General features: G+C 36.5%; 1 protein-coding gene across 2 annotated transcripts in view; it reads right to left on the bottom strand.

The window, feature by feature from the left end:
- Window positions 1-1,957: 1,957 nt before the first annotated feature.
- The window catches only part of LOC109062480 (protocadherin Fat 2-like), a 46,896-nt gene continuing 29,928 nt past the window's right edge, over window positions 1,958-18,925 (bottom strand). Inside the window, exons 18-24 of one of the 2 annotated variants that reach the window (XM_042770354.1) lie at window positions 17,516-17,713; window positions 15,480-16,281; window positions 13,534-13,688; window positions 8,061-8,502; window positions 6,975-7,134; window positions 5,325-5,824; window positions 1,958-3,846 (exon numbers count right to left, since the gene is read on the bottom strand). In XM_042770354.1, the coding sequence (XP_042626288.1) occupies window positions 3,374-3,846; window positions 5,325-5,824; window positions 6,975-7,134; window positions 8,061-8,502; window positions 13,534-13,688; window positions 15,480-16,281; window positions 17,516-17,713 (2,730 nt within the window). In that variant the 3' untranslated portion in view covers window positions 1,958-3,373. Of the gene's footprint in view, window positions 3,847-5,324; window positions 5,825-6,974; window positions 7,135-8,060; window positions 8,503-13,533; window positions 13,689-15,479; window positions 16,282-17,515; window positions 17,714-18,925 lie in introns of those variants that run through there. The other variant, XM_042770355.1, reaches the window with a different exon arrangement.

The raw sequence follows: 18,925 nt of genomic DNA, 5'->3' as shown, positions 1-18,925 counted from the left end.
TCCTTAATCTTGCCATTCTTGGCTGGTTTGTTGATAAGTTTATGACAGAATACCAGCGTCAAGGCATGTAGGAGAACATGTGCACTCATTTACTACATAAAGTATGATTCTGTGTCGAAGATAAAACATGTTTAGCTTCATTTTCCAGAAAAAATGGCAATAATTAAGTACTTCAAATAAGTGCAAAACATTTGAAATTCATGATTAGTGTGGCTCCTGACATGTCCAATATTTTGTGCAGCATCATGATGCCATATATAACAGACTGAACATCACTGATATTCACTGTATTTTCTCCATAGTCAATTGCTTCTCATCTCCCCTCTTTTGAAACTGCACTACAAAAGCACTAATCTGAGTACACAAACACTGCTGCCCTCCATCTGTTGACCCAGAAATGACTGGGGGTCACGTTAATAACCAGGCTTTTTTGTTTGCAGAGTATGATGATGAATGCAAAGCAGTGTGCATGAGGCTTCAGCCACCGTATTTAACAATCCAGATGTGAGCGAGTTTACCCACAAGACTGTCTATCATGCTACGTGAGTGTGAAAGCCAGAGTAACGTGTGTGTGTGTGTGTGTGTGTGTGTGTGTGTGTGTGTGTGTGTGTGTGTGTTTGTGTGTGTGTGTGTGTGTTTAATCTGTTACTCTGGCTTTCACACTCTCACGTAGTAGAAGATCAGTAAGATTTGTAAAAGTTTTAAGTCTTTTTTTTTTCATTCTTTATTTTACCAGGATAATCCCATCGAGATCTCTTAAAATCTCTTCTTTCAGGGAGTCCTGGCCAAAATAGCAGCACAAAAAGTTTCACATTACAACAATTTACAAACACATAAAAAAAAAAAATAATAATTGCCCTTTACTCGGGAAGTAACAGATTGAGAAAAACTACTTAAAACATGTTTCCTTTAGATTAGTTCATAAGATTTTTAACGAGGGAAGTGTTTCCAGCATTATAATATTCTGCAGCTTGTTCCATAACAGAGGAGCAAAACAAGAGATTTTGGCAGTTTTGCCAAACTCTGAGTATACACCATTGGAACATTTAAAAGAAGTTTAATGCTGTATTTCACAATAATATAGTAATATTGTGAAATATGAAATAATAATTTAATTGTTACAGTAATTTTAAATGTTATAGGTGAATTTAGGCATATCAACATTATAATGTATTTGGTGCACAACAACATTGTTTCTTGTTTAAATGAACAGAATTTATTTGAAATGTAAACATTATTATATTATAAAGGCAGATATTATGTCTTTGTCACTCTTGACCAATGCATTCTTGCTGAATAAAAAAAATGACTGATGACTTTTTAAAATTATTACTGATTTTTTTAATTCATAAGATTACAATTAATTAAAATACAACACAGTACATTCTGTATATTAAACAGTTTTATTTTATATATTTCATAGCATTTTCTACATAGATGGGAAATGGCAAAGACAACACAGATTCTCTCACAGAGGAACTCTTTTATAACATGGGTTTTATCCCATATTAAATTTTCAAAATTCAAAAAATTACATTCACACTTACCATACCCACTGCACAAACATACGGCAGATCATTACAAATACTTGCAACAGCTGCCAGTAATATGTACATCAACACTGTACTGTGTCATTTGAAACACTAAACACTACAATGAAGTAGCAGTCAATGAGGGAAGGGACCACATGCAATATCATTTGATGACACATGCACCAGTCTACTAAACCAGTCTTTAAAGCCAGTCGCATTCAGCTCATCTTTGCATCCAATAAAATGTACTCTTTGGAAATCCCTATTCATTTAAGATAATATTTTTGTACAATAAAGTTTACTTTGTTGGAGTTCAAATACAGAAGTGCTTTAGAATGTAAAATGCAGCTGTTTGTGATGTTCACACACACACACACACACACATACACACACACATATTTTTCAATCAGTTCAGTTTGGCAGTATTTTTTTTTTTTTCATATTTTTTAATGATTAGTAAGCATTATGACAGTTTGTCAAGAAGCATAATTGAGCCATAAAACGCTGCATAGAGATTTTTTATGGTTTAACGTTGGTTTCCTTTGATCACTGAAAAGTACTAAAACTGCAAAACATCTGCAGCATGAGAAGATAAAGCCAGCGCAGAGGTCAGATTTAAAATTACTATTCACCAAGCGCAGCAATTCAGATACATCTTACAGGAAAAGTTCGCCCAAAAATGAAAATTTGCTGAACATGTACTCACCCCCAAGACATTCAAGATGTAAATGAGTCTGTTTCTTCATCTGAACAGATTTGAAGAAATCTGGCATTGTTTCACTTGCTCACCAACGTAAGAGTGTGGACGTTGTATCAATATAGACTCATATTTTGCCCAGAAGCGACAGTTTATAGTTAAAATGCCTTAATGATGGATTTGTTTATAACAAACATGCAGCTTTTCACTTCAAGGCATTAATTGATGGACTGGAGTGGTGTGGATTATTGTGATGTTTTTAATCAGCTGTTTGGACTCTCATTCTGATGGCACCCATTCACTGCAGAGTATCCATTGTTGAGGAAGTGATATAATGCAAAATTTCTCCAAATCTGTTCTGATGAACAAACAAACTAGATCTTGGAAGGCCTGAGTACTTGAGTTGTCAAAAAGTCAAAAAGTTGTACATTTTCCAACAACCAATGACACATCAACTTACCGTGGACCTATATTTGATATTTCATAAACATACATGTTATTTTTCACTTTTTTTTATGTATACAGCAGGGAGCCAGCCTCTGCTTCAGTTGCATGTACAAATCAGCATAACCTCTATACTGCTGTTCAGCTGTAGTGAAATGTGCTTCTAGATAACTTGCATCGCGAAAAATGTTTACACCATATGGTACGATTGAAAACATCAAATTTCATAGTACACTGGTTTGAGTGAGCACATATGGGCTTGAATGTTTTACAAAAATAATCATCCATCCCACAGCTGGATTCCAATCTGATAATGACATGCAACACTACAATCAGTCAATTAACACATGTGCTGAAAATAACATACTTTTTCAAACCAAACTGGACGGGGTGCGATTGACCTTGCAATACCAAATGAGGCCGCATTATCTCGAAACACTAATAACATCATTTATAACCACACCGTAGACATTTTTAAGGTCATGCAAAAATTCTACAGATTACTAAAGGGCAAACAATGAGGAAAGTTGCATTTCATACAGATGTATTTGTTTTCCCTGAAAGTGACTATTAATACTGATAGTGCTTCTGTTGCTTTCAGCAGTTGAGCTTCATATACTATATGTATGAGATGAGCGTTCTCTCTATAACCCCACTCATACGGGACCTTTGATCCACTGAAGTCTCCTGTTTTTGTCACCTAGAACATGACCTCCTCACAGCTACCATAGTCACTCTCCACCATATCTGAACCAGCATAACTGCGAGGCGTCCTTCTAGTGGATCCAGGCCGTGTGGATCCGTCGCCGTCCGCGTAGGAAGGCTGTGCCACGCTCAAACGCACGCTGAGCCTCTTAAAGCCACTGGAGACGTTCTCCAGGCTGTGAGTGTTCTGGGTAGGGTAGTAGCTTATGGCAGTGTACTCATTAGGGCACTGAGAGCTGGGCAGCGGCAGACCATCCGGCCCCAAGAAGTCATCTAAATTCTGATTGCTGTAACAAGGGGGTAATGGAGCGCGGCGGTCGGCGCGGTCCAGCGGGAAAGGAAAGCCTCCGAATCGAGAGTTCCTGCGCGATTCTGTGGAAGCCGTCGAGTAGGTGCTCTCCACAATGTCAAACTGTGGGAATTCTTGAACCGTGGGTCGGCCGTAGTAGTCAGGATCAGCTGGATACACTGTGAATGAGAGTTCACAATTTAGTAATTAGTAGAGGAGTTAGGTCTATGTCGACTAGTTGTACCACTTGATTTCACTTGCACTTAGTCATGTGGATATTTATACTTATACAAAAGTTCTACAAGTTGTGATGCACCAATATTAAAATTATATTTTCAGGTTAAGGCCGATAAACAATAAACGCTCGATATACACTTCTGGTCAGAAGTTTGGGGTTGGTAAGATTTTTCATGTTTTTAAAGAAGTTCACTAAGGATGCATTTATTTGATCAAAAATGCAGTGAAAACTGTAATATTGTGCAATATTATTACTATTTAAAATATTTAACTTGTTTTTAATATAATTTAAAATATAATATATTTGTGATGCAAAGCTGAATTTTCAGCAGTCATTATTCCAGTCTTTAGTGTCATAAGACCTTCAAAAATCTCTCTGGCGCTCAAGACACGTTTATTATTATTATCAATAATAGAGATGTGTGGCATTTTGTGTCTATATAAAGTGTCCTTGACGAAGGATACATTTTTTTTAAACAAACCAAAAATCTTAATGACCCCAAACTTTTGGAGAGTATTTATTTATTTATTTATTTATTTATTCTATATTGTCTAAATAAATAAAAACCTTTAAAAAATACTACAAGTGAATTTAAGAATCACGGTATAGTATGAGATTTGCATTATTAAACTGTATTTAAAGATTTACTTTAAGTGAAAGATGACAGCAGGGCTAAGGGGAAATAAACGTACAATTAAACACACAAAATATGCACTAATCTAAAATCGACATACTGATAAAATAAAAGTCTCCACTAGCATCCGCTAATTATATGGGTATCGATGTGTTGTGCATCCCTAACGGCAAGAGCAGGAGACAATTCCTCTCACTGGCGCATTACATTAATATTATTATTTAACCAATAAAATACCTAATATATCCAAATATATGGAACTAATAAAATGTCGCTCAGAGTTATCCACTAGCAAGTGGGACATGACAGTTTTTTGCACTATTAATGACAGTTTATGGTGATCCACTCATAAGCTTTCCATCAATGCAATGTTGGATGTACCACAAACAGCAGAGACACTGCATTAGTTAAACTCTGTCCTGCTGACTACTTGAATTTAGTAAGAATTAGTAGTCATGTTTAAGTTAAATTCTCAACTGTTTCTGAAATGCTTGAGTGTTAAGGATGTGCTTGAGAATTTTAGTATGTCACAATTTTAAATGTGATATTTACAGTTTTTAAGCCACAGCTTTTCAGAAGAGGAACACATGAGAAAGTGCTCAGTGCTGCAGCAAATAGAAGATATCACTGAATATGACCCGCACATGCTTTTCCATTGACCTGCACAAGCACACGCAACTATTTGTCCTGCAACCCCTTTCGTCTTTTATGAAGTGACTAAATTCCAAATGAAGTGAAGTGCCTGTTGAAGCTGAGAAAATAATAAATAAAACTTAAGTTCTCACCTTCGTAGTCGTGCTCCCAGTTGTTTTTTCTAATAGAGTCGTTATCAGAGCTGGTGGAGGGTGGAGGAGGTAGATTAGGGGCCACGCTGCAAATCACAGGACCCTGGGACCGAGAGCCCACCTGAGGGCCGAGCTCCCTCTGTTCACAAGGTTTGAGGGAACGAAATGGGCTGTTAACCAGATCACCTGTGGTGCCAATCAGTGTGCTGATCTCCATAGGAGAGCTGATCTCAGTTGCTTTCATCATGTTTTTAGGCAATGTTGGGAAGTAGCCGTTGGAATCCTGCACGCAGCCGGACTTGTGCTTCTTGCGGCTGACGTAGTGTTTTCGGAAACACACAAAAGCCACGACGAGGAGGACAAGCCCCAGTATGCCTGCACAGATCTCTGCAATTTCCACATAAGAAAGGGAGGTGTTGCGCTTACAGTGGATTGAGTTTCCCGCAACTGAACATTCAAAACCATCGCGACATGCATTGGGAGTGCATGCATTCTGACATCTGCAAAGAGAAGGAACAATTGACTGAATGTAGGAGTGTGTGAGTGGGCCACACTGATCTAGATATTCCCACACTCTGTCACAGATACCACAGATGAATTATCTTTCAATGGAAAATTTAATATCTTCCTCATTCCAAATGTCCAGTGTATCAGATACATTTCTTTTAAATTTTCTTTATGTATGCAAACAGTTATGTTATCAAGCTATCGTCTGGGTGTTTCCACAACTCTTATCATCTTGAGAAATAACAATTTTTTTTTTTTTTTAATTCATTACAAATTATTTAATCTGAGATATCTTTATATTATAGAATGCTACGGTTAACTTTCCTTGGCAGCATTTAAAAAAAAAAGAAAAAGTGAAACAGAGCAAAACAGTTTTGGTGCCAAACATTGGTGCGATTTTTTAGATTGAAAAATACAAATAAATATATGTATATGTTGTATTGTTTGGTTTGTTTTTTTTTTAGTTAAGTGAGTTATGTTTTGTGTTAAGTTAAAATAATTTGGTTGGTGATGTGTTCTTTCAGTGACAGCAGCCAATAAACCTGCTGCTGTTTAAAGTCATTTAATGTTAATCAAACAACAAAAGAAAATGAGAGAATCATTCACTGCTCTTCACTGAATAACTTTAGTAATTTTAATAAAAATTAGTGTATATTTAATTCATACGGGGAAGACTATGCAATGTTTTATTTTCACATTTGATTACTTGTTTCAATTTCTGTAGAGTAGACTATTATATTTAATATAAATTGGAGATAGAGTAAATTCTTTTTTTTTTTTTTTTAAACAAGTAAACAGTGTTTGCAAAGTTTCCCGTCTCGGGATGTACATAAACAGTGATGCTGTGATGACCAATATAGTGTTATGCTTTAATGCACACAGAGATAGACACACAGAAGGACATCTATTGATTGAAATTCTCACTCCATGACTAATTTGCTCAAGCTTTGGTGTTATATATGAAAGAGGACAATCAATAATGTTTTAATATGTTACCTCAAAAGCACACAGCAAATGGAAAACACACATAACGCTTGTAACCTGTGTTTCGTGAGTATTCATTCTCATGCAAATTAGTCTGACTTCCTTCACCAAGAACATAATATGCATGTGTGATTTCAAGAGCTTCGCTGTGAGTCTCACCTGTTTCCAGCGATTTGTGCAGAGCAGTTGCAGATGTACCCTTGATTATTTGGCATACACAAACCATTAGAACATGGCTGGGATGCACAAGGACCGTCTGGCAGGATGCCGTTCTCACAGCGAGAGCCAGAGTAGGGCGATGGACAGCTACAGTGAAACTCTGGAGGACAGATGGAAAAAATGCATCTTAGAGTAATGTTCAAAATAACATAGACATTTTCCACAGGAACTTCTCTGTGCTGAGATGAAAGTGTAGACTGACACTGGGGTATTGAGAAATCTTTTGAATGGAGATACAGCGGAGATTATTATCTCCCTAGCTTTATTTCCATATCTGTGTTCTGCTGCATATATACTCCAAAGACACTGCGGGATTTCTGTTTGCTGTCCCTTAACAATTTGTTAAGGTACCTTGATTACTGCTGCAGAATTAATTCCCTACTTCCCAATCGTATAACATGAAAAAGAACTGAAAACAAAAAGGTGCTTAACAATTTGTTAAGGTACCTTGATTTTCTTTAGCTTACTTTCCAACAGTAGCACTGTAATAGACACGTTTAATTAATTTAAAGTTAATGCATTTTTAAACTCACAATTTTTTTTTTACAGCATTTATTAATATAGATTATTGTTGATTTATGTAGTAAATATAATATTGTTCACTGTTAGTTAATTAACTAATTTAATGACATTTTTTATTTAACTTAATTTTTTATAAAACCTAAATCTGTTTTTATTTTTTGTATACATTAACTAACGTGACGATTTAAAATTATTGTGAAGTGTCATCAATTCATTTTTTTTATTATTTTCAGTGCAAACCTTTTCTGTTTTATTATCTCTACACATGTTTTTTTGTAAATAAATGCATCTAATTTTACAGAGATGTTTGTGTTCATGATGTTCATATAGCGATATAATCATCCATATGTCAAAACTCAAGGTGTAGACAAGACAGCTGTACTGTGCAAATGGCATTCAGATTTACTGACCTAATTTGCAGATTATATTTTATGAATTGGTAGGTAAAACAATGAAGAATGTGTTTGCAAATATTCCCCCCTAAGAGTAACATTGCTTTCCCACCTTCACTGGGGTCTTCAACACAAGTGCCTCCATTCTCACATGGATTACTGGCACAGATCTTCACATCAGGGCAGCACTGGTAGATCCCGAAGAGTCTGCCGGTCTGCGGGCCAGTTCCTGTCATCCCCTCCTCTCCTCTCACCATCTCTCCATTGAACTGTATGCTTTCCAAACAGCCGGTGAAGCCCAGTCCCCCTGCATCTGTGCTGGGGTTGGAGTTGGCCAGCACCAGGGCTCCACCGGACTGACTGAGCCTGCAGGGCTGAGGCAGAACCACAGAGTTGGAGTGGCTGGCATCAATGGCGAGTCTAAGGGTTGAGCCGTTGACCTCCAGAGAGACGTGATGCCAGCGGCCGTCAGCCACAGGGTGGTTGGCCACATGCAGACTGGCAGGGAGCATGTTGCCACATCTATATCTGAGCCACAGCTCCTTGTCCACCAGCTAGAAAAACACACAAACAAGTCAATGACAAATAACTGCATTCATGATAAGAACATGAAAAGAAAATTAAAAGGTTTGAAATGAACACTTTGTATTCATAAAGGTTTCTTATGGAATTGAAAAGCTTTTTTAATATTCTTAATAAGAAGGTTAAATCTACTGACTATGCAAATGCCATGTGGTGTAAGCATTAAAAAAGTGATTACATATTTTTACTTTGACTTTGAATTTTCTGATTTGAATCAGAAAAGTTATAATGTTAAAAGGTAATTAATTATTCATTATCATTCGCAACCTGAAATAACGTTTGTTTGTCCTAAAAATGTCACATTTTTCAAGTTCACATGACCTTGACACACAGTCATGAGAACTTTGATACTGCGGCTCCAGCTCATGATCAGTACTGCGCTGAATCGGGCTTCAAAGGAATCATTATTGTGCAGACTTGTCCAAATACCCCCACTTGTGGTCTTTGCACTTGACCACTTGACTACTTATATGACGCATTTCCTGTATTTGGTCTAAGTGTACAAATGAGCTTGAAGACCACAAGTGTGTGTAGAACTTTTCATTACCTGATAGGACACACTTATAGGTTTGTAAAAATGCAAGTGTTTGCAGAGCTTTATTTTTATTTTCAATACTTTGCATTTTAAAATCATCTTCTAAATGTCTGTTTAGTAGTCCCAATAACAGATGACACATGTGGTGCTTCTAATTAAATTATAAAACGCAGTTGCAAATGTTGTACAAAATAATTATCACCACTACTCATTTGCACCATTAAAACTTGCAACTCTTTGTTTTACTACCAAATTATATGTAGCTAATATATAATTGTTAATAATAATTAATGTAGGCTATATTGGAAAGGTTTCCGTGACCTCTGGCGAGATCTCGGCAAAAAGTCTCACGATTTATTTCCACAACATGATGCATGATTCGATATACCAAACCTCGAATACCACTCTGGAGTGTGGATAGTGTGGATTTAGTTTGCGTTAAGGGCACTGCACTTTGGCATTTTTAAGACCTGGGACAGTCTTGCGCACTTATTTCCTATCACGTGCACGTGCTCTCAACTTAAGTGGCCAAGACCGCAAGTGTGGGTATTTGGACAGGGGGTCATGCTCCAAATGAATCACTACTGCACCGACTTAGGCTCCAAATGACATAATTTTCGCAAGATAACAGTGGCTATACTGGGATGTTTTGGCTTTACTTTTTTATAGTGAAAGGAAGTGGAGACACTATGGTCGAACTACATCAACAAATTAACATAATCTTAACAAAGCTGTAAAATACACAGATTCTCAACAAGATGCAGAGATGGTTCAACTCCCAAAAATTTGAATTTCAAACTTCAGAAGAAAAGTTCAACACTCACTCTACAAACATATACTTGACTTTATTTATAAACAATGATGTTTCGGCCAACTTTAAGGCCTTAGACCAAATAAATTAATGTCTATGTTTGTAGAAGAGTCTAAAATTTAAGGCATGATCATCACAGAATTGACATAGTCATGTCAATGCATGTATGAATTTCATATTAAATGTATTTTTTGAATGACTTAAAGAAAAATGAGCATCACATCATTGACCCAGAAAATCATCTTCAGTCTGGCAAATATTCAGAAAACATGAAAACTAAAGGAGGCTATACACTTATTAGCTTTAGCCTGACTGTTACATATTTACAGACTGTTCCCAGGTTGCTGAAGAGACAGCGAAGCTCTTGCTGAAGTAGGTTAAATAGGTTGTGTTTTTGCACAGCTGGAAGTGTGTGCTCTCTGCACTCCGCTCTGTGGGAGATAAAAAGCCCTTTGTGTGCACTAAAGGTAGTTGTGAATGACAGAGCTTGCAGGAGAACTTGGTTAGTTCTCCTTCACTCACACCAACAACTTTGTGCTGCAAAGCATTCAAACAGACGCTGACATTATGCCTCCTCAGCGATCCACCCACAAATAATGGATCACTCACATATGCATCTATTAGTTTCCTGTTCTGTGCATTAAAAAACATAGTGTGTGTGTGTGTATGTGTGCACTTCACATCTGAAAGTATTACACTGCTGCTGAGAGTATGCATTATTAACAATCATCTCCTTCACAGCAGCTCCTTAATTGCTGCGGCAGAATCTTCAGAGACTTCTGCGATGTGAGAAGCGCAGCACAGAGCCTTTTGCTCTGATCTGATACCAGTCAGCCCATGGGTTTTGCTCATTTGCTTTCACTGGACAGAGCTGCTGTTTGATTTTGCTGTGCTGGGCTGAGCTGAGTGTGCAATGATGGTGGTGGTGAGATGAGCACAGAAAAGGAAGACGAACTTTCCCCAAGAGAACTCAATGAGGGTGAATGTTCCTTGAGGGCAATGCTGAGTTTGACAGGTAATCCACATCAAAAAAAAAAAAAACTAACAGCACATGATCTCGCTGTGCTTGTAAATCAGAAAACAAGACATCAACTAACTAAACATTTATGGTTAAGCAAGCAATGGAGATTATCCTTAAAGGAGGTGATATTCCCTGCCCCAGTTATTTGTCTTGTGAAATGATGACTGCAGAGTATGATGGCAAAATTCAATTCTGTTTTGCTGATATGGTTAAACTAACCAATATTCATCATCAATACACAATTCTCTGGAATATTTGACCAGTCGTGGCATTCTGTGGCCAAAATAATTTCGACTATTTGGCAAGCAGCTGTGTATTAAGTGAGATAATGTATATTGCGCTGGTCGTTTTAGCAAAATACACCATGCATTTATGAAGCTCAATTTTATGCATTTATCATCCTATATACATGCCTGTTGGTCACGACCACCTGACTATTATCCCTCACTTGATTATTGTTATTATCTCTCAATGAATGATTGGATAAAAGCTCTGTTTCTGCTTTATTGTCCACTGGATTCATAAAGGTAGCATCCTATTCAAGATGGCAGCAACTCCACATGAACAAATAGCATGTGATTTAAACAGGAACAGTGTTGACAGCCAATGGATTACTAGAATAAACATTTTTATAGATACTTTTTAGTAGTGAATGACTGATTTTATATGAATATATTTACTAGTTTTGGGTTAATAAGATTTTTAAATGTTGAAAAGACATCTCCAAAAATACAGTAAAAATACAGTAATATTGTTAAATATTATTACAATTTAAAATAACTGTTTTCTATTTTAATATATTTTCAAATGTAATTTATTCCTGTGATGCTAATCTGAATTTTCAGCATCATTACTCCAGTCTTCAGTGTCACATGATCCTTCAGAAATCATTCTAATATGAGGATTTGCTGCTCAAAAAATATTTATTATTATTATTGTAAATGTTGAAAACATTTGTGCTGCTTAACATATTTGGGTAAACTGGGATATTTATTTATTTATTTATTTGCAGTCATTCTTTGATGAATAGAAAATAATAGAAAAAGCATTTCTTTGATTATAAATTTCTTTAGTCACTTTTGACCAATGTAATCAATCCTTGCTGAATAAAAGCTTGTTGAATTAATATCTTTAAAAAATAAAAAAACTTACTGCCCCCAAACTTTATATATATATATATATTATTTATATTTTTATATATTTTATAAGGTAAGTTTTTTTATTTTTTAAAGACTACCATCTTGGATCAAATGTTGCATTAGAATTTGGTCCAAATGGTGGATCTTAGATGAATCATTTCATACCGTGCTGTTCAGAATACTCTTGACATCAGGATCGTGTCTGTTATTTCTTACAATGCTGTCTAGGTAGGTTTCGTAACAGACCTCCTGATGTGAGTGGAGTTAGAAGAAAAACCTAATTATTGCGATCAATGCCCCCATGCGTGGACTCCTCACTGCATTAAAGGGTATCAGTTCTACCGTATCTATCCCGCCACAGATCTCTTTGCTCTTAATAATGTTAGATAGATTGCAGCTGTCAGTATTCATAAATGTTACAGCTGCTCAACTGACAAGTCACCTTTTCTTCCCTTTCTTGTCACATGTGGCTTTGCTCAAATAGGCTCGATTTCCATTTGAAAGTAATTACTTAAAAGGTAAGAAAACTGAAAGAAAGTACTAGCTTAGCAGTTGATTCAAATCTGACAAGTTTTCAAAGCACGAGCTATCGCTCCTCTCAAATTAAAAGACTGATAAGACGTGGAGTGATAGGAATTTGCTGAGGATCACAAGAATGTTAATTCTCCAGAAGGACACATAAATTATGTCATGTATAGCTTTGCAACGTGTGAAGATCAATGCCCCGAAGATTTCTTAGATGACCATTTTTTAACAATTCCTTTTGAATCCCCTCTGCAACAATGAAATGGTCCAGCTTGCCAAGTTTCAAAACCCAGAGGTAAAGCTTTGAAAAAAAGCAGAGTGCACTTTTGATGTTGCAGCAAGCCATTTTTTTGAATATTCAATTATGGTGCCTAAATGAGGTGTCCTCTAGGAGAGATGTCATATGATTTTGAAACAGGTCGGCGTTTCAAGTCATGCTCGCCTCATTCTTTATCATACTCACAATGTATAGAACATGAATGCACTTTTTAGTTTTTCTTTTGCGCAGTACCTTAAAGACTTCCTCTAGCTGAAGCTTCAAAGCTGCATTAAGCCATTTAAATACACAAATACTCAAAGAGTCCTCACTGCGCCTCTGAGTCAAAGGAGGAGAGCAGTCAGCCATGGATTCATCATAACACTCATTTGAGAAATACAGGTTGATTTATCAGTGATGTGCTCAAAGGGTGGGATGAAATCCACATCACAAGCTGTTTCAATCCCTTCTGGGATGTGCTCCTGAATATTAATGCGTTTAATATGTAGTTAGTCGAGAACAAACAAGCTTCTGCTGCAAACATTTGGACATTGTATTTGTCATGGGGTGGAGTGAAGTTTCCTGTGATCTGGATGGCAGGGTTTTTTTGTATTTTAGATTTTTACCTACAGTAATTCACTCAAAGTAAGCTTTTTATGGGAGACAAAAGAATGAGCCAAAGACGCTTTTGTCAGTGTGTTTGAAAAATGTTGTACCTCTAATTTTCCCCAGTCAGAGGCATTGGTGGACATCACTGTGCCCTCGGCTGCAGACGTCTTGAGTCGAAGGGACAGGTGGAAGTTTTCTTTGCTCTCTTCCATCTGATAGAGGTATTTCAGGTAACCCTTGCCGTCAAATCTCACAGCAGATTCTGCAACGCAGGAAGCATAAATACATTTGGCAAAATGTGTGGCAGCTGTCCGCTTCCTGTCGAAATTAATAATTGGAATTAAAGTTAAACAGGACTATAGACAGACATCAGGACAGACATCTTTAAAGGAATAGTTCACCAGAAAAAATCTAAACACTGTACTGTTTACATATACTACTGTTCACAGATTTGGGGTCAGTAAGATTTTTTTACATACTTTTATTCAGCAAGGATGCATTAACCTGATAATCTGAAAAATTACAGTAAAGAGATTAACAAAGTAAGATTTCTATTTCGAATAAATGTTATTTGTCTCATCAACAAATCCTGATTAAAAAAGCTGCACAATTTTTTTTTTGAATTTTTTTAAGTTGTTTTTATTGAGAAGTTTTTCTTGATATTATAATCTGCATATTATAATTATTTCTGAAGAATCATGTGACTGAAGACTGGAGATTAATAATGCTGAAAATTCAGTTTTGCATCACAAGAATAAACTACACTTTCAAATATATTCAAATAGAAAACAGTTATTTTAAATTGTAATAATATTTCGCAATATTAATGTTTGACTGTATTTTTGAATAAATAAATGCAGCCTTTGTGAGCATATGACAATTCTTTCAAAGGAATGAAAAAAAAAATATTACCATCTACAAACTTTTGAACAGTAGTGTACGTGTAAAACAAGATATTTTGAAAAACTTTCAAACTGCTTTTTACCAGAAAATGAAAGCAAATAGTGATCAGGGGCCTTAAAGCTCTAAAAAGATCAAAATAAAAGTACATTTAAACTATCATCCTGTAAATACAACAGTATGTGTGTGCTCCTAGTGAATGTAAGCAGACTGAAATTAAAGTCATTATTCTTTGAATATCGTTCCCTCTGGCATAGCTCTCAAATTGAATTCATGTTTACATGCATTTAAATGTAAGGCACCACAACGCATCAAATAGATTTGATGATGCCAAACGCCATTAGTTCTTGCATGACTCAAGTTTAAACATGAACATTAATAGCAAATGAGTTTAAAGAAGGGACAATGTTCTGTGAAAAGCAACTTTTTTTCTGATCATGTAACTTCAGACACATTATAATGATAATAAAGTCATATAGACCAGTGGTTCTCAACCTTTTTGACTCTAAGGCCCCCATTGACCACAACAATATTCAAACGCCCCATGACTTTTCCATGTCATTTGTTATTTACTGGATCATTATGGAAAAAAAAAATAAATAAATACAATTTTTATTCACAGCTAACTATAAAAATCTATATACATTATAAAAAATACCCATAGCATTTAAAGATTTGATTTTATTTAATTATTAATTTACTATGTCTAGAAATCACATGCCATGAGAATCCTAGTTTGTCAAAGACAAAAAGTTATTGAAAGTGTCTTGATTTTTATTTGTTTAATTGTTTATTTTAGAGCTTGTTTACTCTTATTTTATATTTTAACATTTTAAGTCATTTTGGGGGCACCTGGTGAAGAACCACTGATACAGACTATTGTTTTTTGTCCTTACTAGAGCTTAAAAGCCCCTGGTCACTTGTACAACTTGAAATTTATGTGAAGCATCTATTTTTGCGTTCTCTTGGCATTGAAAATCATATGGTTTTGGAACGACGTGAGGGTGCATTTATTATAGGGTGAACTGTCCCTTTAAAGCAAACCCAGAGCAGTCAAAATAAAGGAAAGAAATGAGATGACATTCAAGGCCTCCAGTTTTGTCTAAATCCTCAGTGGAATGCAGAATAAGACGCTGGTGGTCTCATTGCCTACCATTGCAGGAGCACACGCTCTCCCATCTGTGCTGCGGGGTGATGAAGTTCGCCCGTGTGGTGGCGTAGTTACTCATTCTCCCCTGCCTCATCACTACAGCGTTCCTGCATCCCCGAGGTGGACAACCAGCGCCCACACAACCATCATGCTTCAGTCTCAAGATGTTCAATCCCAGCGTATCTTCTACGGTTGAAAGGACCCCAGTGAGGCGCTGAGAAGACACGGGCTGGACGGAGCCATCCTGAGCTCTCCGGACCAGCAGTACCTCCATGTTGATGGAGTTTGGCTGCTGTTGCAAGCTGGCAATGCACAGATCTTGTCTGGGGATGTTCAGCTCCAAGCCCAGGCTGCGCTGGAGGCCTCTCCAGTGATCGGACACGAACTCTTCTGCCGAAAGTCCAGCCAACTGCAACGTGAAGCCCTGATCCAGATCATGTTGAGCGGGAGCCCAAACATGCACCTTCACTCCCGTCCAGATGCTAAATTTCCCATCGGACACGCTCACGTTCAAGTGGTACAGGCCTGGATCCAGGTTCTTCTCCACCACGATCTTTCCATCCACTGCGTCCACAGAGAACAGGCCTTGGTTCGGGCCATCAGAAACCAGTTTGTAAGACAGGACGTCTTGGGGATCTTGGTCCGTGGCATGCAGCTTGCCGATGACACGTTTCGAGAACACCCCACCAGCGGTGGTGATGAAAACCTCTAGTGGAGTCACAGTGGGTGGATAACGGCTCTGCTCTGTGATGTTGATTTTCACCACGCATATTGAGGACAGAGGAGGGTGGCCGCTGTCAGTGACCTGTGGAGATGATATTTATGTGATGTATGAAAAAAACATTTCAAAGGTCAGTGTATTGTTCACATGTCACAGAGTCGCTTTAAATAATTTAAGACGGTGTGGTAGAATCACTGGTCCACAGATAACAATCAAGTTTAGGTCAGGTCGTATTGTCCCATACATGCTATATTCAGTTTGAAGGTATAGTTCACATAAAAATGAACGATTCTGTCATCATTTATTCACTCTATTGTTGTTCCAAACCTGTATGGCTTTTTGTTTTTCTTCTGTGGAAGACGTTTTGAAAAATGCTCACAATACTATTTTCTATACAATGACAATGAATGGTGCTCAGAGTTGTGTGCCCTTTATAATTTAACTAAGAATACATTTCAACTTCCAATGCATGTTTTGAATTTAAATTGAGGTAACAAACATGATTTAGAATTATAATTCAAATTTGAGTTAAAGGAAGCATAAGTAGAAAATGTATAATTTGTTTAAAACGTAAAATCAACAAAATTAAGCAAAATTAAATGTTACATTGAAGTTCAAGGGAACTGAAGTAAGTATAATTTTTAACTAGCAAGGGAAAAAAATGTTAAGACAAATTTCAAAGTTGTGTTAACAACATCTTAAACACTTAAAGTCTTAAAGGTCATGTAGGTTATACACAGAGAGGTAGGTTATAAATAGATCTGAACCAACAATTTTGCAACTTACTGAACTGTTTATAATATAATATTTAAACACTTAAAGTCTTAAAATATAATATAATATTATATAATATAATATAATATAAAATATAATTCTGTCATGAATTGAAGGGAGCAAATTCTGATCTTTCCCCCTACAATGAGGAAGGTTGCTGAGTTTTAAAAGTGAAATATATATATATATATATTATATTGATATTGATATTGATATTGAAGGATAAATAAAGGACTTCTGAAGGCTTAGAATAGTCCTATAGCATATATTTTTTATTTAATGGTAGTTTCACTGTGTTTTTTGGACAATTTTTGACACCCATCCTTGTTCCCTTTTTTATTATAGGAGAAAGGAGCCCCATTAATTATTTATTTTTTTATTTTTCCAGCAGAAAGTAAGTCCTTTGGCTTTAGAACAATACGAGGATGAGTAAATGATGACAGTCTTTAATGTTTGTGTCAACTACCACTTTAATCTCGAAACAAACATGTGTTGTAAACATGCATTGCACTCTTAACTGAAATAAATGAATGAAATCTTTCACCTGGATTTTTAGCAGATGGTGAGGCTTGGCTCTCCTCCTCAGCGGGGAGGATACAGACAGCAGTCCTCCTTGGTCAATGTGAAAGCTCCTGTCCTCATTTCCTGAGACGATATGGAATAAGAACGGAGGGCCGTTCTGAGGCGTATCTCTGTCTGTTACCAGCAGCTGCAGAATTCCACTGCCCACAGCCTCCCCTTCCTGTGTCCAGAAAAACACCATTAATCAAGCCACACGTGCTTGGAAAATACCATCTGACTTTTAGGAAAGTTGTAGGTGTCTTTTCTTGAAAGTAGATGAACAAATAACATGAATGTGTTGTTTATTTTGATCAGAATGCAGGTGAATCTGGAGTTCACTCCTCTGAGTTTTATTGTATTCTACTGCTCTGGCAATAGAATGTATCATGATGACCAGAAAGAAATACCTGGAAAATAATAATCATGATCAATCTCCCCTTATGTTTTTAGGTTTCTTGCTGTTTTTCAAATCGATAGCATATTTCTGTCACGGGACTCATTTTCAATGTCAGATTTGTCTGTGCAAACAAATCTAAGCTTGAAGAAACAGCCCAATTCTGTCAAAATGGAAACACAGCAAGAACAGATGGTGATTTTTATCACTCTGTCTGCATTTGTCAACAAAGTGCTACCGATTGGACTGAAATGTGCTCCTCGTTTTCCTTCAAGCTGGAACAACTGGAACAGCTGGCAGAGATGAGTCTAATTGTTACTGACCATCTACATGGTGCCAAATAGCCGCTGCACTCTGAAAACACAGACACCTTGGGTGGGGGCAAATGGGGTGTGAAAAATATTTCCAAGTCAGCAGAGCTGACCCTATGATTAGAAGCAATGGATACGGCTGATTCTGAAGGAGTAAACAGAGAGTCCGAACACTTGCAGAAAAAAAAAGACTATATTATACATGGCTGATTGGCTCTTTAGCCTGAACTCTTGGCTTCCCGTGTGCTCACGTGCATCTTAGAGCACAAATGAGATGACAGCTGTGCAACCTTTGATTTCCCAAAATCCCATGCTAGTGATTCAATCCATTGAAAAAAAAAAAAAAAATGTTGTAGAAACAATTAAAAATTTCTACTCTACTCTTTATTTAAAGCCATTATGTATAATGCATCATAAAGGTATTCATAATGTACATTGTAATGCATTATATTTTTTCATAAATAACTGTAACCAAAATGAAAATGCATTATAATTTTTGAAGGTTTGTTTGCAATGTGTTTTAATGCATTATGCTTTCTAACAGTGTAACAGTGAATATAAAGGTATTACTAGGGTTACAAGTATTCATGAAATCATACAATGCATTATAAGATGCATTACAGGACATAATTAATGCAGTGTTACCAAGTGTTTTTATTTATTTTGAAGTTATACATTTAAAAAAGAT

Source organism: Cyprinus carpio, chromosome A14, assembly GCF_018340385.1.
Source record: "Cyprinus carpio isolate SPL01 chromosome A14, ASM1834038v1, whole genome shotgun sequence".
Classification (NCBI taxonomy): domain Eukaryota; kingdom Metazoa; phylum Chordata; class Actinopteri; order Cypriniformes; family Cyprinidae; genus Cyprinus; species Cyprinus carpio.
The sequence above is the reverse complement of the archived record's forward strand: the minus strand, read 5'-3'. Positions and strand labels throughout refer to the sequence as shown.